The sequence below is a fragment of the Trichechus manatus genome, unplaced genomic scaffold (genome assembly GCF_000243295.1).
Source record: "Trichechus manatus latirostris isolate Lorelei unplaced genomic scaffold, TriManLat1.0 scaffold00221, whole genome shotgun sequence".
In the NCBI taxonomy this organism is placed as follows: Eukaryota; Metazoa; Chordata; class Mammalia; order Sirenia; family Trichechidae; genus Trichechus; species Trichechus manatus.
Window position 1 is genome coordinate 3,042,452 of NW_004444157.1, and position 15,816 is coordinate 3,058,267.

At 37.1% G+C, this 15,816-nt stretch overlaps 1 protein-coding gene across 1 annotated transcript in view; it reads left to right on the forward strand.

The window, feature by feature from the left end:
• Positions 1-15,816, forward strand: part of NRK (Nik related kinase) — a 146,906-nt gene that overhangs the window by 58,721 nt on the left and 72,369 nt on the right. Inside the window, exons 3-5 of the mRNA XM_004388913.2 lie at positions 3,459-3,515; positions 4,814-4,885; positions 15,366-15,491. Coding sequence (XP_004388970.1) covers positions 3,459-3,515; positions 4,814-4,885; positions 15,366-15,491 — 255 coding nt within the window. The remainder of the gene's footprint in view (positions 1-3,458; positions 3,516-4,813; positions 4,886-15,365; positions 15,492-15,816) is intronic.

Below are 15,816 nucleotides of genomic sequence, written 5' to 3' on the forward strand. Positions count from 1 at the left end.
AATGTCATAAAACAGCATGTGTGTTACTGTTACATGAGAAACTATCTGTTCTGTAAGCCTTCACCTGAAGTACAATAAAATATTAAAAAAAAAAAAAAAAAACAGCTTCCATATAGTCAGTGAACCACAAGATGGCACCCCTGAACAATTAAATTATCTCAAGATGCCTTCTAGGTTCTCCAGATAGATGCTCAAGAATAGTGTTATCCCTCTTTAAAGGGTAACATCACCATCGGTAAATGATTTTGATACGATGTACCCTCTGATGTGATGCGATGAGAAGGTCACTTCACCTCTGTGGTATTCTTACCCAAAATCTATAATCTAGGTCTAATTATGAGAAAACATCAGACAAACTCAGATTAAGGGACATTCTACAAAGTACTTGACCAATACTCTTCAAAAGTGACAAAGTCATAAAAAATGAGAAAGACGGAGGAACTGTCACAGATTGGAAGAGCCTAAGGAGACATGGAAGTTAAATAGAATGTGGGAAATTGGAAAAGTGACATTAGTGGAAAAACTAAGGAAATCTGAATAAAGCCTATAGTCCAGTTAAGAGTATTGTACCAATGTTAATTTCTCGGTTTTGACAATCGTACCATGGACATGAAAGACATTAACAGAGGAAGCTAGATGAAGGCTATACAGAAACTCTCTGTACTATCTTTGAAACTAGTCTCTAAGTTTAAAATTATTCAAAATTAAAGTTTTAAAAAGTCAAGACACAAGGGGAACCCTTTGAAATGCTAGCTAACGAGTAGCAGTTTTCCATCTATTACCTGGATATACCAGACTTCTGTGAATGGCTGTATAATGATCTGGCATATTAATCCAGTACATCTTTCCAAGACTTTGGGTTTTATTCTTCTATAGGCATAGTGCGCTTATTTTCCAAAACCCGCTTTAGGATACATTGCCATTTTCAAGTGAGAGAATCAATCTTGGATAATAAGGGAAGAATTCAACCTAATGTTCTTTGTTCTATGGCCATTGATGGCACCTTTCAATGACATTCTGTTATCTCACTAATGTGTAAGTATGATGGCTGCACATGCCAGACATTAAAAACTTGGTAGCCTTCTGACCACCACTTCCCATCGGTCAGATCAGACACTGTATAGCTAATGTCTGTGCTATACACAAATACTTTATGTTGCACAGAATAGTATTTTGGCCCATAAATAACTCTCAGAATCAATGAAGGAAACACTTTATCTCCTTTAATTAAGAGCTGTGTGACAACCCGTTTCCAACATGTTATATTTGTGCATATATCTGTGGGAAATTTTTTGACTAAGAAGTGTTTATTATGAATAATTAGGAAAATAATACTTTGTAAGTCATAAAAAAGGCTAAATAAAAAATACCAGTATATAATTTCTCTCAGAGAGGTTAATAAACTTGAGAGGCATCCAACATATTCAGATGTTTTTATAAACTCAGCTAAACTGCAGGTGTTGTCATAATCCTACAAAAAGAACAGTTTAAAACTCTTTCTTGAACTGTCCAGTAAAATCATCTCACCTCATCCAAACAGACTGCCCAAATTAAGATAAATGACAAGATAACGCAAGATCATGCTCTTCTGAAAAATGTAAAAACAAAACTTAAGCTAAACAGATTGCAAAGGAGTTGATCATCTGAGGAAAGAGATTGTTCCTAGAACCTGGTACTATTGCTTTGTGGATTGATTCTTACAAACTCTGCTTCATTTACATTTTTCATGTAGCCCTGATTTTGCCTTTGGTATTTTTCCCAAGATTTTAAGTTAAGCAAAGATCTTGGGTTTCTACTTTCCCCAAATCAATCAACAAGTTGTAACTTTTTTATGTCCTTTAGAAATTCTAGTCTTCGGGTAGTTGGCATGTCTCACCCTGAACTTCTCACCTGATTCTAGAGATTTCCTTGTACTTCATGACTAGTTTATGAACCCTAGCTCAAGTTCAGTACATTCACTTGCTTAGTTTCCATCCTTCTCTTCTAGCCTTGACCTGGCTCTCGCAGCAAGAAGCAACCCACTGCCACTTCCTGTCAGTGCTACAACCATCTAACCAGTATAGTTGTTTAATGCTTAAGTTTTTGGCAAGAACTGGGGTGAAGTCAAGGTGCCAATGTGTCTAGAGTTACTGGTTTTCCTGGAAAGTCTTCTCATACATTTCTGACACATAACTCCATTTACAAACAGTAGCCTCTGATCATGAAAAAGCATTGCTAGAAGTTTGCTCGCTAGAATTGAAGTCACCTGAAACAGATAGGCTCAAATCCTATCAATCTTATCAGTGGGAAAAGTGAAGAAGTGTTGACACTCATCTGTAACATGTAACATTGGTGGTAAAACAGTAAAGACTGTCTAAAAAAACGGTATTTATATACTTCCAAGTAAATGGTTTATAAAAGAGTTTTGATAACAAACTAGCAATATATTTAAGGGTCACGTTCCTGAAATCTGCAAAAGACATAGATTACTTGTATTCAGGAATTAACAATATTATGAATACTAATTAACAATACTATCCAGATGTACCAACCCTCAAGTGATCATTCTAAGTCAAACTGTTGCTGCCTGTCACATGACAGCTGTGATTAGTGACAGTCCTTTTTGGTTTGAATGCCCCAGATACAAATCTTCTGCTAGGGAACTATCAGAGAAGGCATTCTTTTTTAAGTTGAAGCCTTACTTCAGCTTACTGAATTTTTTTCCAAGACTACAGCTTGAATTATTTTTTAAAAAGCACCATCTACAAAATAAGAGCCCGGGTTCCAAACCTGTATGCCCATTCTTTAAATTAAAAATCTGTAACTTGTAATTGCATTTAGGATAAGACTAAGTTCTTATTACTCATAATATTTCAATAAGAAAGAATCTTCCAGAACTTCCTCCTTTCATAAATCTCTTTGGTTCATATGATCTAGGACACACTGGTTTAGAGACCATTGAATTAATAATGTATCCCTCTTACAGTGATCATTGTGGAGAAATTTGTTATGTGTAGCAAGAAGGGTCCAGTGGAAAGATATGTCTACATGGTACCACATAACCAGTTGAAAAAATTGTTCAGTAGAATATTTCCTTTTTTTCCATATATGAAACCTGAATTTTTGACACTTTATCTGAGGTTTTGGTGCCATGTAAACCTAGACTAAAGATAATAAGAAAGCAGTAATTTAAATGGCCAATTATATCCACTATTTAATGCAAACGAAAAAGCAGATTTACTCCATAAACCTGCTTGACTTTTCAAGTGAAATAGTGGGACTATCTTTAAAATGTTGATAATTTCATATTTTCTTCTCTATGTAATACCTTATATTTAATCTCTATGTAATATTTTATACTGTGCTGTAGTGTTTGACCTTATTTATTTTTTAGTTTATTTTATTTTTTACTTTGCTTGCTTCTTGATTGCTGGATTATCTAGCCAGCATTTGATGCTTATCATTATCCTGTGTTTCAGGGTCTCCATGAAAAGACTGGTTCGTTTACAGCCGTTAAAGTAATGAATGCTCGTAAGGTAATATTATGTCCTGTTCGTATTCTGTTCTCCTAAGGGACACTGCCTTGGGATAAACAGTTCAGGAACTAGTGTACTTGTTTTAAAATCATCCCTATATATAATTTAAATTATATCAATCTAGATTTATTATATTTATCATTCAATATTATATTAATTGGTATATTTGTTATTATATTTCCACATAGAAAGACTTCACTCAAAGTGAAAGTACTACATATTTTGCTATTCTATAATGATGAAGGAAAGGTCTACATTCCTATCTACTTCTAGTTGATTGTCTATTTCCAGGGAGAGCAAATAGGAGATTTCCTCTAATATTGTGTTAATCCTGCTGTGTTCCATAATATTTTTTTCCATCACCAGCCTTTCCTTCTGAGAACTGAGGCCATTAGAGCCTCAATGACAGGTAGAAGGGAAGAACCTGTCAGACATGCACATTTTTTATGTATTTTCTGACAGATGAGCAAGAGAGACAGTTTAATTGGCACTGTTCCTGCTAACATAAAGTTGTGTCACGGTTCATAACATATTGTCATAGAATTTGCTAAGCACTGATTTCTGTTCTCTTTCTTTAGCATGACTATCTCACTTTCTCATGATAATACTAGCACGAACATAGCAAAGGTCAAAAAAAAAATTCACTACACCCTAAAGGAAAAGTTTATTATGTTTGAAAACTATACAGATTCACTGAAGTGTTTTCAATGCCACAAACTCTTCTTTTCCAATTTGTGCAGGGAGTGAATTGTTGGAACTATTTAAAGAGCTGCATGCTTTTTGTTTTGCCAGTAAATGCCAAATGTTACAAACCAATGTGAGTTTCAAGGGTTTTGACTTTTCATGGGTTCATTTGCCCAACAGACCATAGCTTCTAAATAACCAACTTTATACATTTTTAGTGACACACTCTAAAATGGTTATACTTGTTTCCTTTCTTTAACCTGAGAGAACATGACCCACATTTAATCAACTTTTTAGATACTCAAGACTTTTGAAATATTTAAAAATCATGTTCAACGTATAGATGGTTTTGTAAGGGAGAATAGAACTTTACTAATATCAAATTGCAATTTTCTCATTAATATTGCAGTTAAATTTGTTACTAGAATTTGTTACAAAGTTTTTGTATATAACAAGAATGTGGTTATTTTTTATCAAAACTATTTGTGAAAATTGAGAGACGAATAATATTGTCATTCTTCGATTAAGTGTTGAAGAAGCACAAAGTACTTAAGCATAATTCATTTTCAGGGTGTACCAGTGGGTCTAATAACACTTTGTTGTTGCTTTTGCAGACTGCTTTACCTGAAATAGGAAGGCGAGTGAGAGTGAATAAGTATCAAAAATCTGTCGGGTGGAGATACAGCGTGAGTATAGTCATTAGCCCCCAAATATTCTCTCCTTTAATTTTCAGCTTTAAACTCATCTTTTTTGTGTCGTGTCTTCCGTTCTTATCTCTACAAGGCCGCCACTAAAACATTCTTGCCTGGAAGTGGTAACATATTTATGTATTGTAACATATTTACATAGATTCATTCTTTATATTTGAACACTAGCATCTGACAGAGAGCAAGACCTAGAAAAAAATGTGTCCCTGAACAGATAAGTGTTAACTTGAGGTGAGGGATTTAGTAAAGCTATAGAGCATTGTTCTTAGGTGCCCTTGAGTCAATTCTGATTCATATGACCCTACGTACAACAGAATGAAACACTGCCCCGTCCTGCACCATCCTCACAACCGTTGCTGTGTTTGAGCCCACTGTGGGCTCATTTTCACAGACCCTCTATTTTACCAAGCATGATGTCCCTCTCTGGGGACTGGTCCCCCCGATAACATTTCCAAACAGCATGAGACAAAGTCTCGCCATCCTAGCTTAGAGCCCTATATATATAGCTGGGTAGCAACCAATGAGGAGGTGGTGGGACCAAGAGCAAATTTTGCCTAAAAGTAGCCATGACAAGGTCATTTTTAAACCTCTTACATGGTATTCTGGAATGAGTGGGTTTTTTCCCCATTATGATTCTAAGAAACGTTGCCATTGTATATGAGCTAAATGTGGATTGACCTTTTTTTATTGTAAAAACAATAGTAGAGAGAAAACCAACAGTCTACCCAGCTTAAAAGTCTGCATACATCCTGCACTATATTTGAACACATGAAGGAATATGAAGATGCTTTCTACTTGCAGCGTTTTGACTGCCCTACAAAGCAGCACCTCTCACCCCAATAATTCTCTAGTTCTAGAATAAGATCAGGCAAAGAGAATTGCCCTTTTTCAGTAGATGTTGGTGATTAATCAAAATATTCTGCAGGCTTGAAAGCAGAATTCCTATTAATAATTCGTCGACATCTTTGTTCCCCCTACTTTTCTCCCCTGCTGTCAACTATTTGGGATTCAAGTATTTTCAACTTTATGTGCCCTAACAAATATGCTTGCTCTCAGGCACATTTACTATAACCTTTCCCATTCACAATCACATTCAGAGAATTTTTCTACTTATATTGTGAAACGGCTTCAAGATTCATCTATTAAGTACACTAGGCTCCTATTTTGTTGATAATGTATCTCGGGAGACAAAGCATATCCAAAGGAAACAAACTAGAACTGATTAAATAATATGCTTTGGTAGATCAAGAAGCTTCAAGAGATAAGATAAGAAAAATATAACTATTTGACCAATTCTGGTCTCATCAAACATTTGTGGTATTGGAAACTCCTTTAAACATCTTCCACAAACACTCTCTGGTAGTTCTTTCCAAAGGGAGAAGGATTTTGATTCTAGAATTGGGTGCAACTACAAAGGAAGCTCTGGTATCCTTGAGCTGCCTCTTCTTGACAAAAAGCAGGATATTCAGGCCACTCTGGGATCAGCTGGCCCTGAGCTAGAAAATGCTGAAGCACTGTATTACTGGGAGATGTGTGAGAGTTTTAAATTACCCACTCAGCCTGATGAATATAATGTACTTATGTATTTCTCACAAGCTCAACTTCCTGTGAAGTGAGAGTGGCAAGCACACTAATTGTTTCCAAACATACCTGAGGTTAGTTTATTTATTTTGGGGGCATTTACATTTTATTGTGAGAACCCCACTCTTAGAATTTTTTCTAGTCAGGGGCCTTGAATTGTCTGATTATATATTTTCGTAAGAAAAATAACTGTTAACTAATCATCTAGTTAGCATCTCAAAATCTTCAATCCTTTGGGATAAAAAGTGTGTGACTTGTACACTATCTGCTTGGTGCTTATCAAGCATCAAGAAGGTCTTCTTAACTCTAGGCCTCAAGTTCCCCACAGATAAAATGGCACCAGAATATTTGGCCTATCTATAAAAAGGGTCCCCCCTACGCAGCTGTCAGTTTGTCGTACTGTGGGGGCTTGTGTGTTGCTATGATGCTGGAAGCTACGCCACTGGTATTTCAAATACCAGCAGTGTCACTCATGGTGTACAGGTTTCAGCTGAGCTTGCAGACTAAGACAGACTAGGAAGAAAGACCTGGCAGTCTACTTTTGAAAAGAATTAGCCAGTGAAAACCTTATGAATAGCAGCGGAGCACTGTCTAATATAGTGCCAGAATATGAGCCTCTCAGGTTGGAAGACACTCAAAAAACTGGGAAACAGCTGCCTCCTCAAAGTAGAGTTGACCTGAATGACGTGGATGGAGTAAAGCTTTTGGGACCTTCGTTTGCTGATGTGGCACAACTCAATATGAGAAGAAACAGCTGCAAGCATCCATTAATAATCGGAACTTGGAATGTACAAAGTATGAACTCAGGAAAATTGAAAATTGTCAAAAATGAAATGGAAAGCATACACATCGATATCCTAGGCATTAGTGAGCTGAAATGGACTGGTATTGGCCATTTTGAATTAGACAGTCATATGGTCTACTATACCAGGAATGACAGATTGAAAAGGAGTGATGTCTCGTTCATCATCACAAAGAACATTTCAAGATCAGTCCTGAAGTACAACACTGTCAGTGATAGGATAATATCCATATGTCTACAAGGAAGACCAGTTAATACGACTGTTATTCAAATGTACACACCAACCACTAAGGCCAAGATGAAGAAAATGAAGATTTTTTACTAAATTCTGTGGTCTGAAATTAATCGAACGTGCAATCAGGATGCATTGATAATTGGTGGTGATTGGAATGCAAAAGTTAGGAACAAAGAAGAAGGATCGGTAGTTGGAAAATACGGCCCTGGTTATAGAAACAATGCCAGAGATTGCATGACAGAATTTTACAAGACCAGCTTCTTCATTGCAAATACCTTTTTGAACAACATAAATGGTGACTGTACACATGGACCTCACCAGATGGAATACAGAGGAATCGAATTAACTACATCTGTGGAAAGAAACAATGGAACAGCACAATATCATCAGTCAGAATAAGGCCAGGGGCCGACTGTGGAACAGACCATCAATTGCTAATATGCAAGGTCAAGTTGAAGCTGAAGAAAATTAGAACAAGTCCATGAGAGCCAAAGAATGACCTTGAGTATATATATCCTACCTGAATTTCGAGACCATCTCAAAAATAGATTTGACCCGTTGAAAACTAATGACCGAAGACCAGATGAGTTGTGGAATGACATCAAGGACATCATACATGAAGAAAACAGAGGTCATTAAAAAGACAGGAAAGAAAGAAAAGACCAAAATAGATGTCAGAAGAGACTCTGAAACTTGCTCTTGAATGTCGAGTGTCTAAAGCAAAGGGAAGAAATGATGAAGTAAAAGAGGTGAACAGAAGATTTCAAAGGGTAGTTCGGGAAGAGAAAGTAAAGTATTATGATGAAATGTGCAAAGACCTGGAGTTAGAAAACCAAAATGGAAGAACACACACAGCATTTCTCAAACTGAAAGAACTGAATTAAAAATTCAAGTCTCGAGTTGCAATATTGAAGGATTCTACGTGGAAAATATTAAACGATGCAGGAGGCATCAAAAGAAGATGAAAGGAATACACAGAGTCACTATACCAAAGAGAATTGGTCGACGTTCAACCATTTCAGGAGGTACCATATGATCAGGAACTGATGGTACTGAAGGAAGAGGTCCAAGCTGCACTGAAGGCATTGGCAAAAAACAAGGCTTCAGGAATTGACAGAATACCAACTGAGATGTGTCAATAAACGGATGCAGCACTGAAAGTGCTCACTCGTCTAATGCCAAGAAATTTGTAAGACAGCTACCTGGCCATCCGACTGGAAGAGAGCCATATTTATGCCTATTCCAAAGAAAGATGATCCAACGGAATGCAGAAATTATCGAATATCACTAATATCACACGCGAGTAAAATTTTGCTGAAGATCATTCGAAAGTGGTTGCAGCAGTATATCGACAGGAAACTGCCAGAAATTCAAGCTGGATTCAGAAGAGGACATGGAACCAAGGATATCATTGCTGATGTCAGATGGATCTCGGATGAAAGCTGAGAATACCAGAAAGATGTTTACCTGTGTTTTATTGACTATGCAAAGGCATTCGACTCTGTGAATCTTAACAAATTACGGATAACACTGCAAAGAATGCGAATTCCAGAACACTTAGTTTTGCTCATGAGGAACCTGTGCGTAGATCAAGATGCAGTTGTTCGAAAGAACAAGGGGATTCTGCAGGGTTTAAAGTCAGCAAAGGTGTGCGTCAGGATTGTATCCTTTCACCATATTTATTCAATCTGTATGCTGAGCAAATAATCCGAGAAGCTGGAATATATGAAGAAGAATGGGCATCAGGATTGGAGGAAGACTCATTAACAACCTGCAATATGCTGATGATACAACCTTGCTTGCTGAAAGTGGAAGAGGACTTGAAGCACTTACTGATGAAGATCAAAGACCACAACCTTCAGTATGGATTACATCTCAGTGGAAAGAAAACAAAAATCCTCACAACTGGACCAATAAGCAACATCACGATACATGGAGAAAAGTTTGAAGTTGCCAAGGATTTCATTGTACTTGGATCCACAATTGATACCCATGGAAGCAGCAGTCAAGAAATCAAAAGACTAATTGCATTGAGCAAATCTGCTGTAAAAGACCTCTTTAAAGTGTAAAAAACCAAAGATGTCACCTAGAAGACTAAGGTACTCCTGATCCAAGGCATAGTATTTTCAGTTGCCTCATATGCATGGGAGAGCCGGACAGTGACTAAGGAAGACCAAAGAAGAATTGATGTCTTTGAATTATGGTGTTGGCGGAAAATATTGAATATACCATGGACTACCAAAAGAATGAACAAATCTGTCTTGGAAGAAGTACAGCCAGCACGCTCCTTAGAAGCAAGGATGATGAGACTACATCTCACATAATTTGGACATGTTATCAGGAGAGATCAGTCCCTGGAGAAGGACATCATGCTTGGTAAAGTAGAGGGTCAGTGAAAAAGAGGAAGACCCTCAATGAGATGGATCGATACAGTGGCTGCAACAGTGGGCTCAGGCATGACAGTGATTGTGAGGATGGCTCAGGACTGGGCAATGTTTCGTTCTGTTATACATAGGGCCACTATGAGTTGGAGCTGAATCAACGGCATCTAACAACAACAACAATAATAGAAAGGGTTGGAGGTATAGTCAAATGGAACTATATAGCTGCCTATAGCCCAGTTCTCCTGTTTATGCTTGGGTACCTGAACTTTCTAACCCAGAAAGAAAAGGATGCTCCTTGACATCAACCTACCTAACAATTTAATGGGCTCAATCTTGCCCCTCACTTCTCTTTAACCTGCACTCTCTGTTCTTAACCTCACACCATCATCCCATTCCTGTTTACTGCACTATATAGTTCATATTCCTCTCAGCAGGATCTTGCTATCTTGCTGGAAACTGAGAGTGCCCATTTATACATAGAATTGCTACTACCTGTGGTTTATTTCTGTATAATGGCATATAGTGTTACTGTTTCAAAGGAGGGCCATATTATAGGGGAAGCCGATGAGTTTAGGGCCCTGCATGATAAGAATGAAAGCCACACAATTCATCTTTTATCTTTGTAGAAAACAGGCTGGGGGATTTGAGACGAACTTATTAAATGAACTGTCTTGGGAGGTTAGAATGAGACTTGAACCCAACTTCCACATAATTATGCTACAAGTTGATTTTTTTTCACGCCTTTATTACACAATAAAATAGAAAAAGAAAATCTGTCATGGGAGTCTCCAGTTAGACAAATCAGCCTCCACTCCCTCCCCCAAAAGACAAATGAGGGTCTAGATTTATTTCCTAGTAGTTAAATGTTTATGCGTAAATCCACTACAAAGTCCTAGGGAAATGCTAAAGAATATTCTTCAGCTTCCAGCCATTTCTCTTAGATTTCAAACTTTTTATGGAAGGTGTATTATGAATGCTGGACATTTGGGGGAAAAAAAGGGGTAATTTACAAACAAGTATCAATCAACTTGGAGACATTACAGAAACTAGTGCATTGCTGTATATTTATTTCATAAGGATTTATATAGCCCAGCCACAATATAGCTAAATACAAAAAACAATTGCACGCCTTTCCTACTGGATCTTAGAGGTGACTAAGAAGTTAGGTGATAACTAAGTGGATATATTCAGTTGTATATTCGTTTCAACTTAAAGGCTAAACGACTGACTAGTTCTCCCCAGCACTTTCTACAACTACCCTGACTTTATAACGTGGTGGCAAGGGAATAAAGGTAGTTGGACGTTAACTCCTTAATTGCTCTTCATGAACAATTCTCCCTTTCCTAATTCATTGCCCAAAATAAGTCGAAGTATCTTTTTTCACTAGATTTCAGAACAGGAGTTTAACTCTATTTATAGTTGTCTTTTCTTTGTATCCTTCAACTATATTTTAATTTATATAATAAGAGTATTTCTGAAAAGGTTATACAAATTGAATTTTTATAGATTCAGTAGAAGAGCTTTCTGTTTACAGTCAAGTAAAGTTTAGAGCTAAAAGGAATTCAAAGGAACCCGGTAGTGAATCCATTTGTCAAGTGCAGGATTGTTTTCTGAGTTACCTCACATCACATTCCACTTCATAATGTACTATCTTACAGTCATCTCTCATTCGGTCATTCATGTATGTTAATCTTATTTCCCTGGATTGTGAATTCCTTTAAGTTAGGACTGTAACACCTAAATGTACAACCTATTGATAGGTTCATAGAATATTCCCAACAATTTGTTATTTTTTATAATATTTTTAAATCTTTTTCTTCAGTGGAATGCACCTGTATATACAAAACTGTCTGATGTGATGATTTTTAAATTATGGTTTTAGAAGAAAATAGTTCTTTTTTTAATTATTGTCTGAGTAAATAAGAGTTTATTGAAATCACTTGGTTGTCCTGGTATACAAGCAGACATAGCTGAAGTTTAGGGAGAGATTATTGCCCCCCATTTCATTCCACCAAAACAGATGCACTAGGACTGACGGTTGCTGATGTTTGCAGATTAGGGCAAAAAGTAGAGAGAGAGGTATGTAGTTCTGACAGCACCCTGACTAATTCAAATTAGGTCAAGTAATGAAGATACTGTGTGATAATAACTTATTTTTATAGCATTTTTTTCCAAGGACTCTATGTATATTATCCCATTTGGTCCTACACATGTTCCATGGAGAGAGTAGCATTTTTCTTCAGTTGTTTTGAGGATAAACTGAACCTTGAGAAGATTAAGTGAATTTTCCACTACTGGCTATTAGTGCCAACACCCAGATGACCTACTGTCCAGTGTAGGTGCACTTTCTGACTGATGTCATACTCTCCCTCGGGGATCTCATCCACTTATATGGCTTCAACTACCACTATATAGATGATTCTCAAAACAGTACCTCTACCCTTAACCTGTCCCTCAGCTCCAGACTCGTATCTCCATGCTATGCGATCCTGTTGTTGTTGTCGTTAGTTGTTTTTGAGTCAATGCTGACTCATGGCTACCCCACGTATGCAGAGTAGAACTGCTCCATAAAGTTCCCAAGGTTGTGATCGTTTGAAAGCAGATTGCCAGGCCTGGCTTCCAGGGCACCTCTAGGTAGGTTCAAACTGCTAACCTTTCCACTGGTAGTCAAGAACTTTAACTGTTGTACCATATAAAGGATATGCATTTATGTTTGTTGATATAGAAAGATGCTCTTTATCTATGGATAAACAATTCAAGTTGTAGAATTGTGAGAATAATATGAGCTTGTTTATATTAAAAACTAAATGCTTAATATATTCATATATGTCTATTTGTCTTGGTTATCTAGTGCTGCTATAACAGAAATACCACAAGTGGATGCTTCAACAAACAAAAGTTTATTCTCTCGTAGCCTAGTAGGCTAGAAGTGCAAATTCAGGGTGCCAGCTCTAGGGCAAGGCTTTCTCTCTCTGTCAGCTCTGGGGGAAGGTCCTTGTCGTAAATCTTCCCCTGGACTAGGATCTTCTCTGAGCAGGAACCCTGGATTCAAAGGACACACTCTGCTCCTGGTGCTGCTTTCTTGGTGGTATCAGGTCCCCTTGTCTCTCTACTTTTCTCTTTTATATCTCAAAAGAGATTGGCTAAAATTGTAAATTAGTCTTGTAGATTGAGTTTGCATAACTGCTGTAATCTCATCTCATTAACATCATAGAGATAGTATTTACAACACATAGGAAAATCACATCAGATGACAAAATGTTGGACAATCACACAATACTGGGAATCATGACCTAGCCAAGTTCACAGGTATTTTGGGGGGACACAATTCAATCCATGACACTGTCAGTCATATCTCTGTCTTTCTCTGTCACCTCTCTAACTACTCCATTGGCACATGAAAATGTCTGGAAGGATACACACTAAATTGTTACCATTGGTTGGGGAAAATGAGCAATGAGGGCAGACCACTTACGTATTTTGCTTCATATTGCTTATGTATTTTTTCCATGCACTTACCACTGTTGTGATTAGGAAAATAAACAACGTTAAATGTATCTTTAAAAGAGATCAAATCAACCCCTTTAAAATGTAGTGACTCACAAATAATAATCAGGACAGTGTGGTCCTGGCATAAGACTAGACGTATAGACCAGTGAAATAGAATCTAGAGTTCAGAAAGAAACTCAACTGATTTTTGATAAGGGTGCACCCACAAGACCATTCAGTGGGGGAAAAATAGTATTTTCAATAAATGGTACTGGTATAACTGGATGTCCCATGCAAAAGAATGAAGTCGGATCCTATCTCATATGAAAATTAACTCAAAATGGATCAAAGACCTAAGTGTAAGTGCTTAAGTGATTCAGCTCTTAGAAGAAAACATAGGAGTAAATCTTCATGACCTTGAACGAGGCAATGATTCCTTAGATATAACACCAAAAACAAGCAACAAAAGAAAAAAATAGATAAATTGGACTTCATCAAAATTTTAAACTTTTGTGCCTCAAAGGACACTATCAAGAGAGTGAAAATACAACCCACAGAATAGGATAAAATATTTGCAAATCATATATCTGATAAGACACTTGTATGTAGAATATATAAGGAATTCTTACAGCTCAGTAATAAAAGACAAATAACACAATTGAAAAATAGGCAAAGGATTTGAATAGACATTTCTCCAAAGAATATATATAAATGGCCAATATGTGCATGAAAATATCCTCAACATCATTAGTCATCAGGCAAACGCAAAGTAAAACTACAATGAGATATCGTTTCACACACACTAAGTATGGATATAATAAGAGGAAAATAACCAGTGTTGGTGAGGATGTAGAAAAATTGGAATCCTCACACATTGCTGGTGGGAATGTAAAATGGTGCAACCACTTTGACAAGCAGTCCGTCTGGCGGTTCTTCAAAAGGTTAAACATAGAGTTACCATTTGACCTAGCAGTTTCACTCCTAGGTATATACCTGAGAGAAATGAAAACATGTCCACACAAAAACTTGCATATTAATGTTCTTAACAGTGTTATTCGTAATAGCCAGAAGAGGGAGACAGCCGAAATGTCTATCAATTGATGAGTGATAAATCAAAAGGAAAGAAGTCCTGATACATGCTGTGGCATGGATGAATATTGATAACTTCCAGTCAAAAGAGACTATATATCATCTCATTTATATGACATGTCTAAAATAGGTAAATCTAGACAGAAAAGGTAAACTAGGGGTTTCATAGGGCTGAGGCCGGGAGTGGGGGTGGGGGGAGATAACTAAAGACTATGAAATTTCATTTGGGATGATAAAAATGTTCTAAAAGTGATGGTGGTGTTAGTTTCAAACTCTGAAAATACAATAAAGATCATTAAATTGTACACTTGAAATGTAAATTGTATCTCAAAAAATCTGTTACAAAACGAACAAAAAATTGAATGAAAACAATGATTTAATTCAATGAGAACTTTATATAATAACCTAGTGCTGCTGCTCCAAGGACCACACGTCAAGAACCACTGAATTAACAGATCTTTGATTTTCCCTTTTTTTCTCCCAAATCCCCAGTTAATCTTCCTTTGCTGACAATTCCAGTTAAGATTTTTTCATAAATTTGCTGTGGGTTGTAATAGATTGTCATAGGATTCTCCTTTTTTGATCTAATATAATTTAGAGACCTGTACGCATTGAATGGAGCCCTGGTGGCACAGTGGTTAAGTACTTGGCTGCTAACTGAAAGGTTGGTGGTTGGAACCTACCAGCCGCCCCATGGAAGAAAGATGTGGCATTCTGCTTCCATAAAGATTACAGCCTTGTAAACCCTATGGGCCAGTTCTGTTCTGTCCTATGGGGTCGCCAGAGGGTCACTATGAGTCGGAATTAACTGGAGGACAAATGGTTTAAGTCATTGAATTGTGTAGCTCAGGAGCTTTAATGTCTATTCATATTCCACAGGATGAGGAAGAGGATCTGAGAACTGAACTCAACCTTCTGAAGAAGTACTCTTTTCACAAAAACATTGTGTCCTTCTATGGTGCATTTTTTAAACTGAGTCCCCCCGGCCAGAGGCACCAACTTTGGGTATGTATTTAATTACCCTATTCTTATTCCATAAGAATAAGTCTTACCCAAGGACATAAACTTTCACAAGCTGAGATGTCACTTTTGTGTACCCACAGGAAAACCTGCTCAAGGTGGTATGACAAAATATGCTCTGATTCCTGGAGATAGGGACTGAAGGATATGGCAGTATAAGTGCCTGGCAGGGGACTTGGGGGTGGCATGGGGAAGGACTCAAATGAACACTGGAGAAATCTAACATATTCCTCTTAAAATATAACTTTGTTGCTTTTAACTTTATCTAACTACCGCACTGGCTGGTAAATTAGAGATATGGACAAGGAGA